Raw genomic sequence first — 17,234 nt, forward strand, 5'->3', positions numbered from 1 at the left:
ACATTCTTTCTAAATACCAATCTGTATGAAAAACAAATCAGTTTTCAGTCCAACTATATCTTTTATACAGAACACAGGATTTTGTTGTGTATTCAACATACACAGAATATGGAATTCATTACTTATTTGCACTTTGTATATATCCTTTTCAGAACAGAGACTTGGTCAGTCGTACCTAAACAACACATCTCAGTCATCGGCGTGGAACACACTTCAAACATCAACGGAACCCGAATCTTCAGTGTCACTGGAAAGGAGCAGTAGAACGTTTGACCAGCAGGAGCTAGCTCTGCTGAACGAAGTGCGACGACTGAGACAGAAACTCGCGATAGAAAACCGCAACAAAAAGCCACCGACTGTCTATGATTCTACTTAAGCTCTGTAAGAGAAAATGGGGCTTAGGAAAAGAAATCATGAAATTCATTTTCATCATCAAATGATATTATTTATTGATGTAAAGTAACCAACCTTAATATTGTGGGTAGTTGCTTAGTCTATCTGTGATACTACATGTAGTAGTTATTGTAATGAATTTGAATGTATCTTATAATAAATGCATAGAGGATATATGAACTGAGTGAGTTTTTTCTGTTTTGTTTTTTGTTCATTTTTCGCTTACCCAAGACAATAGATTAAGTAAGATTTTTGGATCAAAAGGAGAAGTAGAATGAGGGGTCATATAATGCCCCCATTTTTAGCTCTTCTGAGCCGAAGGCTCAAAGAGCTAATCATATGGCCATATGTCTGGCGAGCGGTGTGCGTCAGCTTTTTGGAAAAAAGGCTTTATCTCAAAAACCCCTGGGCCAATTTTTGTCAAATTTGTCACAGGGTATCCTTGGCCCAAGGGCTTTCATTTGTATTAAAACTAGGGTTGTGACCCTATAACAAGGGGAGATAATTAGGAAAATGCAAACAAAAGTAATGGTTGCTAAACAATCTTCTTCTCAAGAACCACTGGGCAAATTATCACAAAACTTATGCATAAGGATGAGGATAGGTTGTAGATAAAAAAATGTTCAAGGCATCATCCTGGGGCAAAGGGTGTGGACTCGAGGTCACTTCAAAGTTGATCTTAAATTTTTTTGTTGTTAAAACTTTGATATTTTGCTTATTATAAGAACTAGGATCTTCAAAGTTTGTCAGTTGATGCATCTTAGGACCTAATATCATGTCACCATGACCTACTTTCTGAATTTTATGGCTAATCATTTATGAATACATTTTAGGTTATTTCAGATACCGAGAGGTTTAGAATCATCAAACCTTGTAAGTTGATGTGTCTAGAGGCCTTGAAACATATTTATTTTTAAAAAGTAGGTCACAGTGACCTACTTTTTGAATTTTGCAGACATTCAAATTTTTGATGCATATTTTGGACACTATGAAAGCTAGGCTCATCAAACTTTGTCAGTTGATGCATTTTGAATCTTCATACTTTGTTGACCAAAAAGTAGGTCACTGTGACCTACTTTTGGAATTTGACGGCTATATTTTAATATTTCAGATACTATTTGACTTACAATTATCAAACTTTGTCAGTTGATGCATGTGGAGTCTTCAGAGTGTGTTGACTAAAAAGTTGGTCACCATGACCTATTTCTGGATTTTGATGGCTATATATAAGTGAGAAAGTTTCCCAGTTTACTTTCGGAAGGTCGGTGGTCTCTTCCCAGGTACATTGTATCTGGGTTCTCTCTTCCACCAATAAAAACTGGGCGCCACCATGTAACTGAAAAATTGTTGAGTGTGGCAGAAAACATCAAAACAAAAACAATCATCAAACATTGTCAGTTGATGGGTCTTGAGTCTTCAGAGTGTGTCGACCAAAAAGTAGGTCACTGACCTACTTTTGGAATTTGACGTTTATATCTGAATATTTCAGATACTATTTGACTTCAATTATCAAACTTAGTCAGTTGATGCATCTTGAGTCTTTGGAGTGTGTCGACCAAAAAGTAGGTCACTGGCCTTCTTTTGGAATTTGATGGCTATATTTGAATACTATTTGACTTGTCAGTTGATGTATCTTGAGTCTTCAGTGTGTCGACCAAAAATAGGTCACCGTGACCTACTTTTGGACAGTTACGTTTAAATTTTCAGGTACTATTTGACTTAACATCATCAAACTTTGTTGATTGATGAATCTTGGTTAGTGAGAATTTTTGCCTGTTCTACAATGTATTAGAAGAGCGATTCTAGGCCCATGGGCCTCTTGTTAGGTATTATTAACGTGGATAAAACTGTAGATCATTACATAGTAACCCAGATCATATCTATCTCAAAATTTAACATTTCCAGTCCAGGTCTGAATTTCTCGAAAAGAACTTTAGTTGAAACTTTGACTTTTAAAGTCTTGAGATTTTACTCAAATATTGACTGCTCAAATAAAAACTCAAACTTTTAAATTTGAATTGACAGAAATATAAGTTCACTCGCTAGCAAAAACACATACTGAATGATGCCTTTTGTCTGCATTACTTCTTTTTTTTAATTGATTTTATTTCCCAGACTTACTGTGTAACAAAATACCAGTATGCATGCCGGCTGCAACCCCCCCCCCCTTAAATCCACCACCGGACTTATGCTAGACACAGAAATTTGTTGATCCTCAGTCATATCATCGCTTTCATCCCCGACGGTGTGACCCAGCTGCGTCATGGTAGTAAATACAATAACTCTATAAATAAGAAATTAAAATTCAGTCTGATTCTTTTGCATACAGAATGTTCACACATCATTATTTTTTCTGGGTTTTTTTTTTTTTTGGGGGGGGGGGGTACACTTAGAAAGCACACGACTCTCCTAAACTGCCAATTCTGTACTTCATTTTAAGGACAAATAATACACCAAAGAAATTTGACATGAATGGACAGTGGAAAATATGTGCAATATTTTTTTTTGAAAATTGAAAACTTTCAAATTCACTTTATTTAGTCAAATACAATACCGTTTTAGAAGAAATCAAGTACGTGACCTGGACAAAAAATTTAAAACCTCTGTTAGACAGTCCGAATCTAACCCACGATCTACAGTCAACACATTAACCTATACTGAGGTACCCAGCTAGGCAATTCTTCTCCCACTACGGAGTTGAACTCGCACTTCAGTGTTGGCATAGAGAATAGGTCCTCAATACCCCCTTGCTTGTCGTAAGAGCCGACTAAATGGGGCGGCGGTTACAGCGGTCCTTCAGACGAGACCGCAAAAACCGAGGTCCCGTGTCGCAGCAGGTGTGGCACGATATGAGCGCCGAGCATAGGCCTAAATTTTGCCGCCCTTCACCGGCAGTGGTGACGTCTCTATATGAGTGAAATATTCTCGAGAGGGACGTAAAACAATATTCAATCAGTGCTGGGTAAACTCCAGTTCGGTTAAAAACAAGGCTTTATAGACGGTTGTGAAATAAAACTGAACATATTTATACACACACACACACACACACACAGCCACACACACACACACACACACACACACACACACACACACACACACACACACATATATATATATATATATATATATATATATATAATTCTGTAAAAAGACGAGCTGTAGTTTAGTGGTGCAGTAATTGGGAGCAGAGCACGGTGGCTAAACTGGCCCTGAATGCTTCCAATGTTGGTGCTGCAGTCACTGTCTCCGGTAAGTGGTTCCACTCTCTGGTCGATCGAGAAGGAGTTGTTATAAACTTCCTTGGTGGCTCAGGTTGTCTGTATCTGTGTCCCCCTCTCGTTCTGCTGTCTCCTTCTATATAATAAGAATCTGGGCTGATGTCCACGAGATTGTGCCGGATCTTATAACACATTACGAGTCTATGTTGAGTTTCTCTGTCCTGTAGAGAATCCCAATCTAGTTGATCAAGGAGAAATGACGCCTCCTGGCGAGGTAAATATGTGTTGGTTGAAGACAAGCTGGCTACTCTTTGCTATAACTGTTCAATTTCTTTAACCAGGGTAGATTGATGTTTGTCCCATATATTTGATGCATACTCGATCGATGGTCTTATCAGAGTGCAGTAGGTTGTTGCTTTGACTGATAGTTTGCAGCGTCCCAAGTTCCCTCGAAGAAAGCCCAGTGTTCTTGTTGCTTTTCCGATGGTGTTAGAAATATGCTTTGTCCAGTGTAGGTCTTTCCTGATGGTCACACCCAGGTATTTCCCGCTATCCACAACTTCTAACTGGTGTCCATGGAGACGGTGCTGTGTTTGCAGGGGCTGACGTTTGTTGGTTACTCTGATGACGGTACACTTCTCTGGGTGGAAGCACATTTGCCATTTTTGTTCCAAGGCCTCAGGGGAGGTAATGTCATCTTGGAGTTTGGCTGCGTCAGTCTTATTCTTGACCGCTATGTAGACAAGACAGTCGTCTTCAAACAATCTAGCATCTGATGGTGTGCAATCAGGTAGGTCGTTTATGTAGACCAAGAACAGAAGAGGGCATAATACATTTCCCTGGGGTACTCCATATAGTACATCCAATGGTTTTGATATACGTGTCCTTCGAGTACGTCTGACTGGGTTCTGTTACCAAGAAAGTCCTTAATCCACTCTAGGGTTCTACCTCCGACACCATAGTGTGCTAATTCCAGGAGGAGACGCTGGTGGGGCGCTTTGTCAAATGCCTTTGAGAAATCAAGTAGGACAATGTCAGTCTGGTTTCCATATTTCTGGCTATCTTGGCCAAGGTCACAATTAGTTGTGTCTCGCAAGAACGTCTAGGTATAAAGCCATCTTGTCCTTCGCAGAGGATGTTGTGTTCGTCGAAGTGATCCATGACTGTTGTGTATTACATGTTCCAAAAGATTACAGGCTGTAGATGTTATACATACTGACGATAATTTGCTGCTTCATCTGGTCCTGTGGTCTTGAATGATCCGTTTTCTTTTAGTACCTTAAGGATGCCACTTTCATTTGTACAGTAATGTTGTCCAAATATTGCTGATAGTTATATTTTTAAAATGTTTCAAAAGGGAACCAGCCATTATGACGATGTAGTATATCTCCTTAATATCTAACTTCAGTCTTCATAGCGTCTATGACGTTACTAGGCCCGCACGATTCATCACGAATCTGTATATTCTCTACATTTCTTACCCAGATCGCGCAGTCAAGTAAAAAGGATATCTAATATATCTTTACATAATTTCCCACTAAATGTACAGTAATTTTAAAAACACAAGAAATCCATTTACATGTAGTGGACGTTGACTTAACACTGACAGATTATGTAAATAATTTGTATTTGTGTATATATTATACTCATGGATATCTGTGATTATTAAACGTAGATCCCGTAATCTCTCTATCTCTCTCTGCCCTCTAGCTCTCTCTCTCTCTCTCTCTAGACGCAATACTAATATGACTTGGTGTCCAACTTCATGAGGTCAAAATAAGTACTTTCTATATGAGATGAAAACTTAGAATAGTATGGAAACTGGACGGCAACATGAGCAGATGATTTTTAAGGGTCAGGTTCGATATTATCGTACAACGGTACTGCTGTATACAGGATAAATTTCGACATTTTATTTTCGCCCTTATTCTTACTGAGAAATTTTAAAACCGAGCGAAGATAAATTCGTTCATTACTTTAATTATTTTAATGAAGAACCAACTTTCAAACTGGGTGAATTTGATACTGGGCAATATCGTTTTCCAGTGCGGGTGGACGAAAATAATACAGACATAATACATCTTTATCATGAATCTCTATATTCACGGCTACCCATGTCTTAAATCATAATGTATCGGTTATGCAAGAAAATTCGTTTGGAGTGTTTCCGGTTATGAGTTAAAAGAGAACAATACGCCGCTTCGACAGGTAGGTAGATCTGAGTTTTTCTTGTTTGTGATAATTTAACCTTTGTTGACAAAAATCGGGGAATGTAGTCAGCTGTAGAAATGATTAAAGTACATGAAATAACCACAATTACCCATATTTAAAGCGGCAAGACGACATGAGATGATTTTCCGAGAGGAAAAAGGGGTTGAATTTTGAATATTTCTCACGATTCTCGATTGTCATGGTCAATATCGGCTCAATCAACTAACCAGTCGAAATAAGTTGACCACTCTAGGGACGATTTGTGCAAGTTGAAATTAAAATATTCTACTTTTTTGATGTTGGTATTTGTATTTTGCCAAAATTTCTATCCAAACGGGTCAGGTAATGCTTTAGGGGATAAGTTATGATTTAATGGATTGGTTAAGATTTAGAGGAAAGGTTGGTTAATACACACCCGCTGCATCTCTTGTTATTACAAAAGGGAAACAACGTGTAGTGTCCAATTTTTTGATATTTTCAATGATCTGGTTTATCAAGAAACCAACCGTCATGCGACTAGGATTAAGTTTATATTACGCGGTACCGGAAACATTTGAAAACCAAGTAGTATTTCATGTAACACTGTGTCTGTGTTTATTAAGCAAACTTTGTGTGTGCGGAGAACACTGTTTGTCAATTACTTCTTAGACCCATTTTCTACAAAAAGACACAGGCACCTGAGGTATGGATATTACTACCCCCTTTTATGATAATTTTTTTTGTGGCAATAATTTCTCTTTTTATACCACAGTCACATGTTTCATACACGAGTCCCCCTCCTTAATAATACCACAGGCGCTTGCTTCATACATGGGTCCCCCCTCCTTAATAATACCACAGGCACTTGTTTCATACATGAGTCCCCCTCCTTAATAAGGAGGGAGACTCATGATGTATGAAACAAGTGCCTGTGGTATTATTAAGGAGGGGTGGCTCTTGTATGAAATAAATGCCTGTGTTTTATACGTTTTTCATTATACCGGTAGAGGGCCAATCTCTAAAGCTTACAAAAAGCGTGAAACGATTACATGAATCGAGAGAGGGATGAGATAGACAGGGAATTCACACATTTCAGAGAAATTATTGGACCCCCCCCCCCAAAAAAAAAACCCATCAAAGGAGGGGGGGGGGGGGTAGTAATATCCATACTTCAGGTGCCTATGGAAAAATACATGCAAAAATACAAGTACTGATACTATACTAAAGTTTTTTTTACCGCTAACTTCAGCTATTCCTATGCAAAGATTCATTGAGTGTTTTCATTTCCATCCCAATACAACATACACTATTTATTCTATTATTTTGTATTTTACAGATGGAAAGAACTCAGCACGGGTGTGAATATAAAGGATGCGACAAAGTTTACCATCAATTAAAAGGGGAAACGGACTTTGCATATGAAAATTCAACATAGCTTTATTGACATCGGTCACTTACTCGTTTTGCTTTTGTTGTTTTTGTTTGGTATTTAACATTAAAGAGAGATTACTTGAGTATGGTCTCTGGTTATACCTACTTCCGTTCAGATTTATCAGCATTTTACAATCTGAGAGTTGTCCCTTCTTAAGCTCTCTTCTAAAACATTTCAAAGCAAACGTTACAGTAGGTAAGACACTTCACTTTGTATTCACGGATGTTTCGAGTGATGCTTGTGTCAACATAATGTTTTACGGGCTGTTATTTCTTTGTATAGAAAAACGGGTATCAAATTGCAGGTACCTTTCTTAATAGCAGTTTAGAGAGAAAACGTTTGCTTTGTTTTATAGCAATGTTTTATGATTTTTCACAAAGAAGTAGGTTTTGTAGGGCATCTACCCTCACAGTTATCTTAACGAATCTGATTTAGGGAAACAGCAATTCTGGAAGAACTCTGCCACGTTTGGTTAATTTTTCATTCAGTGGTTCTCATGTGGAATTTAGTTAGCGGACAAAAGACGCCAAATGGTGACAACAATTAATTTGATATTATTGGTCAGATGAGGAGTATTCCGAAAGTCCATTTTTGTTAGTTTAGTAATTATTCTACCACGCTCAAAATTAACTAGTATTTTTATTACACATTAGATTCTGACATGTAATCAAAGTTTAGTCCAAGTCTCTGCGGCTGCAACAGCTTAGAGTCATTTATTCTGTAACCATCATGTGTCCTGAGGGGTTGTTCTCTGGCATGTCGATTTGGTGCATTCGGTAAATATATTTTTTTGGAGGCGATCTCTGTCTAAATGGTCCCTGTGAAGTAGAGAAAACGTTATCATAATCACAAGACCATATGATGATAGCTTCCATGCTTATAAATTCATCCTAAAGAGTAAATTGACACAAGATCGACACCTACATGTATATAGTGTATCCCCCCCAGGTAATCTGACTATGGCCTACGGCCCCTTAACCATTTTACTAGGAAATCAATAGATTTCTATATCCTAATATGAAGTAATTCCTTATAGACTTTAACATTTGGTGTTCTGAATTTGAAGTAAAGTACTAGACCAGAAAATGCAAAGTAACAATATACAGTTATTGACTGGGTTCGAGGACAACAGCTGTTTTGTTTGACCCGAGAACGGGTCTGTTGCCCGAATCCGCTACTTCGTTCTTTGAACATCGGAAAGCCTCGGGTACCAGGCTACCATTTCTCTTTATCCAAACGGCACGAAAAGATAACTCGAGTTAGCGCCATATGACGTCATCGGTCAACAGTCTTTTTTAACAGTCGATTTTAACAGTTCCCGGTCCAACAGTCGCCAGAACAGTCGAAATGTTGGACTTTTTTTGTAAGGAGTTATATAGGAACTGTTTTATAGGGGTATAACAAACTGTGCAACATCATGTAGCGATTGGTGGACCGTTCTTGGCACACTGATTTTGGCTGCGGACAACTCCGTTTGCCTGATCGGGGTGTGGGACTCACGGCGGGTGTAGCCGATTGACGGGGGATACTTACTCCTCCTAGGCACCTAATCCCACCTCTGGTGTGTCCAGGGGTCCATGTTTGCCCAACTCTCTATTTTGTATTGCTTATAGGAGTTATGAGATTGGTCACTGTTCGTTATCTTCACCTTTCATCAAGAAAGCATAAGCGTTACCTAAGTATTTGACAATTAAATGTCATGCATAAGTATTCGACATTTACATAATCCGTTAATTTTCTACATAGTCATAAATAAGTTGCTTATACACACCTTAGAATAATACACTCTATCTTCTTCAATTCTCTGCACCTACTATACATACAGTTGACATACTATCTGGGTCTAGCCTTGATTGCCACGTCTTTGGTTCCGGATAAGCTGCATCTTTATTTAGTTTTGGTGAATACGTTCCTGAATAAATATACATATACGAGTACATGCATGTACATTGAAGAAAAATATATAAAGCTTATGCATTTTTTTTTTGCATGGGAAAGAGTAGAGGTGAATTCGCAAATCGAAAACGGTATCAATCTTTTTTTCCCTAACACGACTAATATTTTTCAAATACCTTCTTTATGCCTCGTTCACACGAAGAATTTAATTCGCATTAAACGTAAGTTAATGCGAATTAAATCTGAACCGCGTTCACACGGAGATTTTAATGCGCATTAGTTTACTTCGAATTAAAATTGACGTCGCGATTTAATGCGAATTAAATTTACTTCGCATTAGCTCCGTGTGAACGCTAAGCGAAGATAATTCGAATTAAATGTAGACGCATACGTAATGGCCAATTTGGGTCACATGCATCATACCCATGGTCAGCTATATATATTAATGTTAGTTTTGTACAAAAAACTAAGCAAAATGATAATAATCACTAAAAATATGTACAAACAGCATGTCATTAGATAATGTCAGACGTAAATCTGTGCTCTGCATAGGCATACTGAGTAATACATGTGGAAGGAATTGTTTTTAAATACGACAACAATGTTTTAAAGTAGTGATAATATGATTTTCTTTTTTACATTTGTTAAAACAAATACGCCACTCATTGTTAATTTTTATACCATATGACGTCATAGTAGACTTATAATACGTATTAGTAATTAAAAATTACGTCACAACAGTAGTCAGCGGAATGGTGAAAACGACGGTCCGAAGTTGTAAAATTGGGCCCATGAAGAAACAATATATTGTCTGGATTGAATGCTGGTCGTCAGAGGAAATAACAAGTAATTTATTGGGAGCATATAAATAAACACGACAAAAAACTCCTTATGTGTAGATCAGTTATGTAGGTAAATTGTAAACATGTGGTATACTACATGTAGGCCTATATATAGCGTTTTGAACAAAGAATTCTGTATCTACACAATATTCATTAAAATATCTATAAAAATAATTTTCAATAACATAGTCTATTCTATTATTTCGCGCACCCTTTTATAGAGATGCATACGAATTTAATGCGCATTAGTTTACTTCGCATTAAGGTAGGTCCCTAGTCCAGGACCTACTTGTGATTTCTCAAAAATTTGAGTTTAAATACTTAGATTGTTCTTTTGAGGGTATGATAAAAACAAAAAAATGGGGGGTTGTCAGTATAATGAGTAAATTATGGTATTTTTATTACGTGTACCCCCACATGTCAAACGGAAATATCATAATTCATTGAAGAAGTCCTAGAATATGTCCATAAAATTTTGTTTGAGGTATGATGCTGCAATTTTTTTCCTCAAATATGACATAAATATGTCTAACTAAATAATTAAAAGTGAAATTTTAACACAGTTTCATGTTTTTTAATAATGGTGGTACAAAATTGAACCCAATACAGGCCCTCGGCAGTCAAAAATACGGCACTGCAACACCACTAATATGAATATTTTGAAAATTTGACTTGTGATTTTTCATTCAAACTCACATATTATGTTCACATGTGAATGCTTGTTAAAATACATTTAAAAAATCTACCCTTTCTCAGCATAATATTTTCACAGCATCTCAATTTATATTTACATTTTTTGACCAAAATAGCCATTTTGAAGATGATTTTCACATAATAGAAGATAACAAATATATACCAACATAACAAATATATAGCAAGTGCAGAATTGTTTTATTTAATTCCACAAGTGCATTATTGCATATCATGATTTTTTTTTTATTTACAGATAATTTTAACATGCAATACCCCTGTATATCAATTAAACAAATATGTACCTCTGGTTTTATGTGTGAATTAGATGACAAAAAATGGAAAGAATATTGGAGCCATAGTCTACTCAAATATAAGTGATTGAGTGTTATTGTATTCATTTTACTAAATTTTAAAAAAACATCCAGGTAAATATAAAAATACATTTGATAATAATAGTACGTGAACCAATACCGGAGTTCGATCCGGACATGACGTCACGCTACTAGACCCCTACTTTAAATATTACCGCCGTGTGAACGCTATTTAATTCGAAGTAAAATTTAATGCGCATCCGTGTGAACGAGGCATTACAAATAAAAAGAATTAATTTCAATAAATCCTAAGTCATGCATTAATGGTTATTGCAGATCCAGAATCGTACATACTAATCTAAATTACGTCACGTAATACAAACTCATTCAGGTGCGTAATACTACTGTATCTATCAGCGGGGTGTGTATTAACCCAATTTTCCTCTAAATCTTAACCAATCCATTAAATCATAACTTATCCTCTAAAGCATTACCTAATCCGTTTGGATAGAAATTTTGGCAAAATACAAACACCAACATAAAAAAAGTAGAGTATTTTAATTTTAACTTGCACAAATCGTCCCTAGAGTGGTCAACTTATTTCGACTGGTTAGCTGATTGAGCCGATATTGACCATGACAATCGAGAGTTGTGAGAAATTTTCAAAATTCGACCTCCTTCTGCTCTCGGAAAATCATCTCGTGTCGTCTTGCCGCTTTAAATATGGGTAATTGTGGTTATTTCGTGTACTTTAATCATTTCTACAGCTGACTACATTTCCCGATTTTCGTCAACAAAGGTTAAATTATCATAAACAAGAAAAACTCAGATCTACCTACCTGTCGAAGCGGCGTGTTTTTCTCTTTTAACTCATAACCGGAAACACCCCAAACGAATTTTCTTGCATAACCGATACATTATGATTTAGGACATGGGTAGCCGTGATATTAGAATCTATATATTATGTAGCGGGTGGGATAATATGCAACGGAATTTCTACTATAATGCATGATGAAAATAGATGTTGATAAATTCTATACTTGTAGTACAATAGCATACAATATGACTGTCAGTTACTTAGTACCGGTCGACAAGGGATGCTTACTCCTCCTAGGCACCTTGTCTAACATCTGCTATATCCAGGGGTCTGTGTCTGCCCAACTTTCTATTTTCGACTGGTATATAAATGTTAAATGCTAATATCACAATCCGTCTACTACATGCACATGATGTGATATTCGGCATTTACTGCTGGTGAGGGATATTTATGATTTCAATTCAGAAAGTATTTTAAGTTTGACTGAACAGACGCTAGGCTTGTCTCTCTCAGCAAATGATGAGTACACGGAGCTGCGTATATCGGCACAGGAACAGGTAATTTTGTCTATAACAGTAGGGGTCTATACCATACCACCCCCTAATAAAATGGTACCCATACTATTATTATTACAGACAAAATTACTGGTTCTTGTGGCATAAGCAGCTACGAGCTGACCGCTGCCGCGAGCAGAACAAAGTTGTACCGCAAGTTTGTGGAAATATAGGGGTGGACCTGTAGCGCATTGGTCTACCTCAATTTTTTCTCTCTCAGAGAGCTATGTAACGTGTAGCGGTTACCCAGCCAAGTGCTGGTCACGCTCCCGTTGCCTAATTTGCGTGAAGAAGAGAGACACTCTACCGCATCACTAGAAAAGCTAGCTCACCAGCGAGGCAGTATAAGTTTCCTCTTATACTGTCCGCTATGTTCAGCTGCATATTGTAACAATCGAAAGAAAGGTGGGAGGCATGTCCTTGGCTATATTACGCAATATGAGGCTAAAGTATTGCGTGTTACCAGTCCTATCAAAACTAGAACTTTGTACAACATTTATTCAATAAATGTACATTATTTTTTCCCTTTCCCCTGTAGGGGGGTGGGTGGGAGTGTCTTTACATGGAGGGTCAAACATTTCACCAAAAAAAAATAAAAAAAAAAAAAAAAAAAAAAAAATATATATATATATATATATATATTGGGATAAATCTCCGATATAATCTTCTAGAGTGCTCGACGTGGCCTCACGGAGCTACATAAATTGACGATCAGATGGAGTTCAATCACATAACATTTATTTCTCTACAGGCTGTTTCGTGAGGGGATGGTTTCCCCTCACTCGTCGGGAGAAAAATGACATCTAACGAAAAACATCCGCGTGGCTGAGAATATGTTACACAGAAACATACTGGATAGTTGCTAAGCATGATTACACACAGGATTGAGTAAATAGAAATTTATGGGAATGACGGCAAGTGCTGACAAGTTCTGAACGCTTATTCAATGAAGATTTTTCGGGATGACATATTATAAAGAATTTCTCTAGAATACAGAGGTTGCACATTAATCCAAGTCTGATTAGCTAGAGTCAGAGCCGATAATGGACAAGAAGAGAGCTACGTGGGACTAGCAGACACCGAGTTCAAATTAAGATACGCCAACCACACTCATTCATTCCGTAATTCCACGAAAAAGAATACCACCGAGCTCAGCAAATTCATATGGACATTGAAAGACAAAAATATTGACTACAAAATCAAGTGGGAAATTTTAGGAAAAACATCATCATACTCAAACATTTCAAAAAAGTGCAACCTCTGTATTCTAGAGAAATTCTTTATAATATGTCATCCCGAAAAATCTTCATTGAATAAGCGTTCAGAACTTGTCAGCACTTGCCGTCATTCCCATAAATTTCTATTTACTCAATCCTGTGTGTAATCATGCTTAGCAACTATCCAGTATGTTTCTGTGTAACATATTCTCAGCCACGCGGATGTTTTTCGTTAGATGTCATTTTTCTCCCGACGAGTGAGGGGAAACCATCCCCTCACGAAACAGCCTGTAGAGAAATAAATGTTATGTGATTGAACTCCATCTGATCGTCAATTTATATTTATATATATATATATATATATATATATATATATATAGGCCTAGTTTGCACATTATCGATATATATATATATATATATATATATATATATAGGCCTAGTTTGCACATTATCGAAAATAAATTTATCCAAGTGTTAATTTCTTTTTTAATTATACAATTTTATTATTTCAAATTGCATTATAGATTGATAAGATTATTCTAATTTTGGGTCCAAAGGGCATAACAGCAAGACAGCTTATAAAGAAATAAGTTTCGGCGAAAAAGTTTACCACATTAACTACAGATTACATGAACTGCAGTCTGATTAAAATCAAACCTCTCACTTCGCTCGATATACGGATAGTCGCTGCGTGGGAGCGACTATCCGTATATCGAGCGAAGTGAGAGGTTTGATTTTAATCAGACTGCATGAACTGCAACTTAACTACATGTGGATGTAACATATAGGGGAAACGAGTAAGGCGGAGTACACACATATACATGAATTGCAAATCAGGTGCATACATAGGTAAATGGACAATATCAGTATTATACAAACATATGAATAATAAATTATAAGGATTTTTGCAGTTTCAGAGCATCACCTCTTTTTCTGGAAGTTGAAACTAAGTATTCACTCAATTTGACAATTCTGGTATGTCTTCATTAGTCATCAACCAAGTAATTTGTCCTTATTTGTTAAATAGATAATTTTTTGTTAAGCTTGTATATATCATGAAAAAACATATTTCTCTCTTTAACATGGAATGGACAATTAGTGAGGAAACGAAATTCATCTTCTATACAATTTAGGTTACATAATTCACATACTATACATATTGGTAAAATGTATCCCTTCCAATCAACCCCGGAGTCACAACATCTCGTGAAACTACAGATCTATGCATTTAAAATCATGCATGCATGCGCTTGGCTAATACCCCCCCCCCCCCCCTCTCTCTCTCTCTCTCTGCGAGGAACTCTTCAAGACGAGGAGGTAGAAAAACAGTAGTAAACAAAAATAAACCTGCAACGCAGAAATCTGAGAAAAGTACTTGTCGTTGTTTTTCGCTTTAATCAGGATGAATGGGGATGACAGTCCGGTTCTTCTGTACGCACACCCTTCAATGGCAGCATTAGCAGAAAACATTGCCACGATATGCTCCCAAATGACCAGTCTAAAGGATCCGCCGCAGAAGTCGGCATTCCATCGAGGCCCTGTCCGTGCCTTGTCAATTTCAGGATCCGGCTCCAAACCACGAGAAGTTGACTTCAGAAAGACCATCCAATGGAATACATTTCATGACGGATTTCCCAATTTGTTTATCGAAGATGTCAAGTATATGGCGGGGAAAGATGTTATTTTCATTGGGAGTTTCCACAGTCCTGATGTCATCTTTGAGCAGCTGTCGGTCCTGTACATGTTCCCGCGATATTTAGCGCGCTCCTTTCATTTCATTATGCCGTACTTTCCCACTGGGACTATGGAGCGAGTCGACACCGAGGGACAAATCGCTACAGCGAAAACACTGGCCACTCTGCTGTCCGGCATACCTCTCACCACAAAAGGACCAGCTCAAATTGTTATATTTGACATCCACGCACTTCAAGAGAGATTTTATTTTTCCGATAATGTCATCCCTAGGCTTGAGTCAGCAGTCCCACTGTTGCTGAGGGAAATGAAATCTCTGCCGGATTGTGATAATGTAAGTGTTGCATTTCCAGATGATGGCGCCTGTAAAAGATTTCACAACTTCTTTCCGGGTGATGATCCAATTACATGTGTGAAGATCAGAGATGGCAATCGTAGAATTGTTAAGGTGAAGGATGGAAACCCTGCTGGAAGGCATGTCCTGATTATTGATGATCTGGTTCAGTCTGGGGGAACACTCAAGGAATGCGCAAAAGCCCTATATGAAAAAGGAGCTACTAAAGTCAGTGCTTACGTCACACATGCTGTGTTCCCTAAAGAATCATGGAAGAAATTTGTCGATTCTGACGTCAAATTTGAGAACTTTTGGATTACAGACTCACTGCCCCATGCTAAAATGATCTGTGAGCATCCACCATTTAAACTTCTCTCTCTGAGCGAGCCTATCGCTGAAATGCTCCTGGGATACGACTTGATGCCATACTGCTAAACTACTCATTAAATACAGGGTAGATTGAAATATAGTTACACGTCTAATTACACTGTAGAAGATTAGAGAAGTAGTTATTGAAGTAAAAGTGTAAAAATTTATGTTTGTGATTTATTTAAGATGGCAATGTTTTACAAAAGATGCAAAGAAAAGGCAGCCATGTGTCTAAAAATAAATGTGCAATCCAGTACAAGTCTGTTTGAAAATGATTGTCTTAATTTTGTAAGTGACATTTGCAGTTTTCTTGTTCTGTTGTGAGTACACACCTACACATGAAGTGTATACATGTGGTTATTTTTTTTACTGAAAATTTTGAAGATTTTTATGGATTTAAGTTTGCTTTTGTTATGATTGTAGGGACTAAATACAGTTAAGAATTGTATTTACACTGCCTGCCATAAAGACACTAGATATAGATTACCTGCTGGAAAGTGTACACACAGACTACTGCTAACTGTATATATAGGTCTTACACTTATTTAAAGTGTACTAAAGTATACACACAGGTATTCACAGCTAAGAAATTATGTTCTTGTTCTGTTTTACATATTTCACAAAGAGCAACATTTTCCCAGTTTTTGACGAATTTTCAAAACTCCCCAAATCACAAAATCTAAATTTAACCAAAATCATGAGAGCCTGCATTTTCATAATTAGAACTGGGAACACATTTTATCTCCAATTTTCAATTTATGTGAGAAACAGATGTCTTCTGTTCAGGATGTTTTTTGTGATAAAAAAAAAGAAATTTATTATTAATTTCTACAATAGCCATGAAAACACACACTGAAATTAGGCTGAAAAACTGGAGAATTTGAATAATTTTGATTGTATAGAGTTTGAATCACTCTGAATGATTTTTTAACCATTACACATATGTAGTACTTTGTATGGTTGTAAAAGGACAACTGTTGATGTGCACACCATGTACTTATTTATGGCAGACACCATCATGTTTAGTTGCTTTTATTATTTCATGTCAGTTGAAGATTAAGGGACCAGTCATAGTTTTATTTGTTCAGATCGTAATGATTTTATATTTCTAATATACAGTTTTTTGTATAGTCATTTTTTTCTATTAGTTATATTACATATATTATAACTGTGAAATAAAGTTTATAGCATCGCTTTGTATACAGTGTTTTAAATATATATATATACATAGTATTATGTCAAAGCCATCCATTTATCCAATGTCATGATGACTGAA

At 36.8% G+C, this 17,234-nt stretch overlaps 2 protein-coding genes across 2 annotated transcripts in view; both read left to right on the plus strand.

Annotated features, from left to right (window-relative positions):
* The window catches only part of LOC125664085 (TBC1 domain family member 31-like), a 31,164-nt gene extending 30,589 nt beyond the window's left edge, over positions 1-575 (plus strand). Inside the window, exon 22 of the mRNA XM_048896624.2 lies at positions 153-575. Coding sequence (XP_048752581.2) covers positions 153-376 — 224 coding nt within the window. The 3' untranslated portion in view covers positions 377-575. The remainder of the gene's footprint in view (positions 1-152) is intronic.
* Positions 576-14,871: 14,296 nt separating this feature from the next.
* Positions 14,872-17,156, plus strand: LOC125664083 (uncharacterized). Its single transcript, XM_048896612.2, has one exon. The coding sequence runs from the start codon at positions 14,966-14,968 to the stop codon at positions 16,022-16,024; it is 1,059 nt and encodes a 352-aa protein (XP_048752569.2). The 5' UTR covers positions 14,872-14,965; the 3' UTR covers positions 16,025-17,156.
* The last annotated feature ends 78 nt before the right edge of the window (positions 17,157-17,234 follow it).

The sequence above is a fragment of the Ostrea edulis genome, chromosome 1 (genome assembly GCF_947568905.1).
Source record: "Ostrea edulis chromosome 1, xbOstEdul1.1, whole genome shotgun sequence".
NCBI classification, from domain to species: domain Eukaryota; kingdom Metazoa; phylum Mollusca; class Bivalvia; order Ostreida; family Ostreidae; genus Ostrea; species Ostrea edulis.

Coding starts and splice junctions, on each gene's coding strand:
- LOC125664083 (XM_048896612.2), top strand. CDS start 14,966: ATGAATGGGGATGACAGTCCGGTTCTTCTGTACGCACACCCTTCAATG.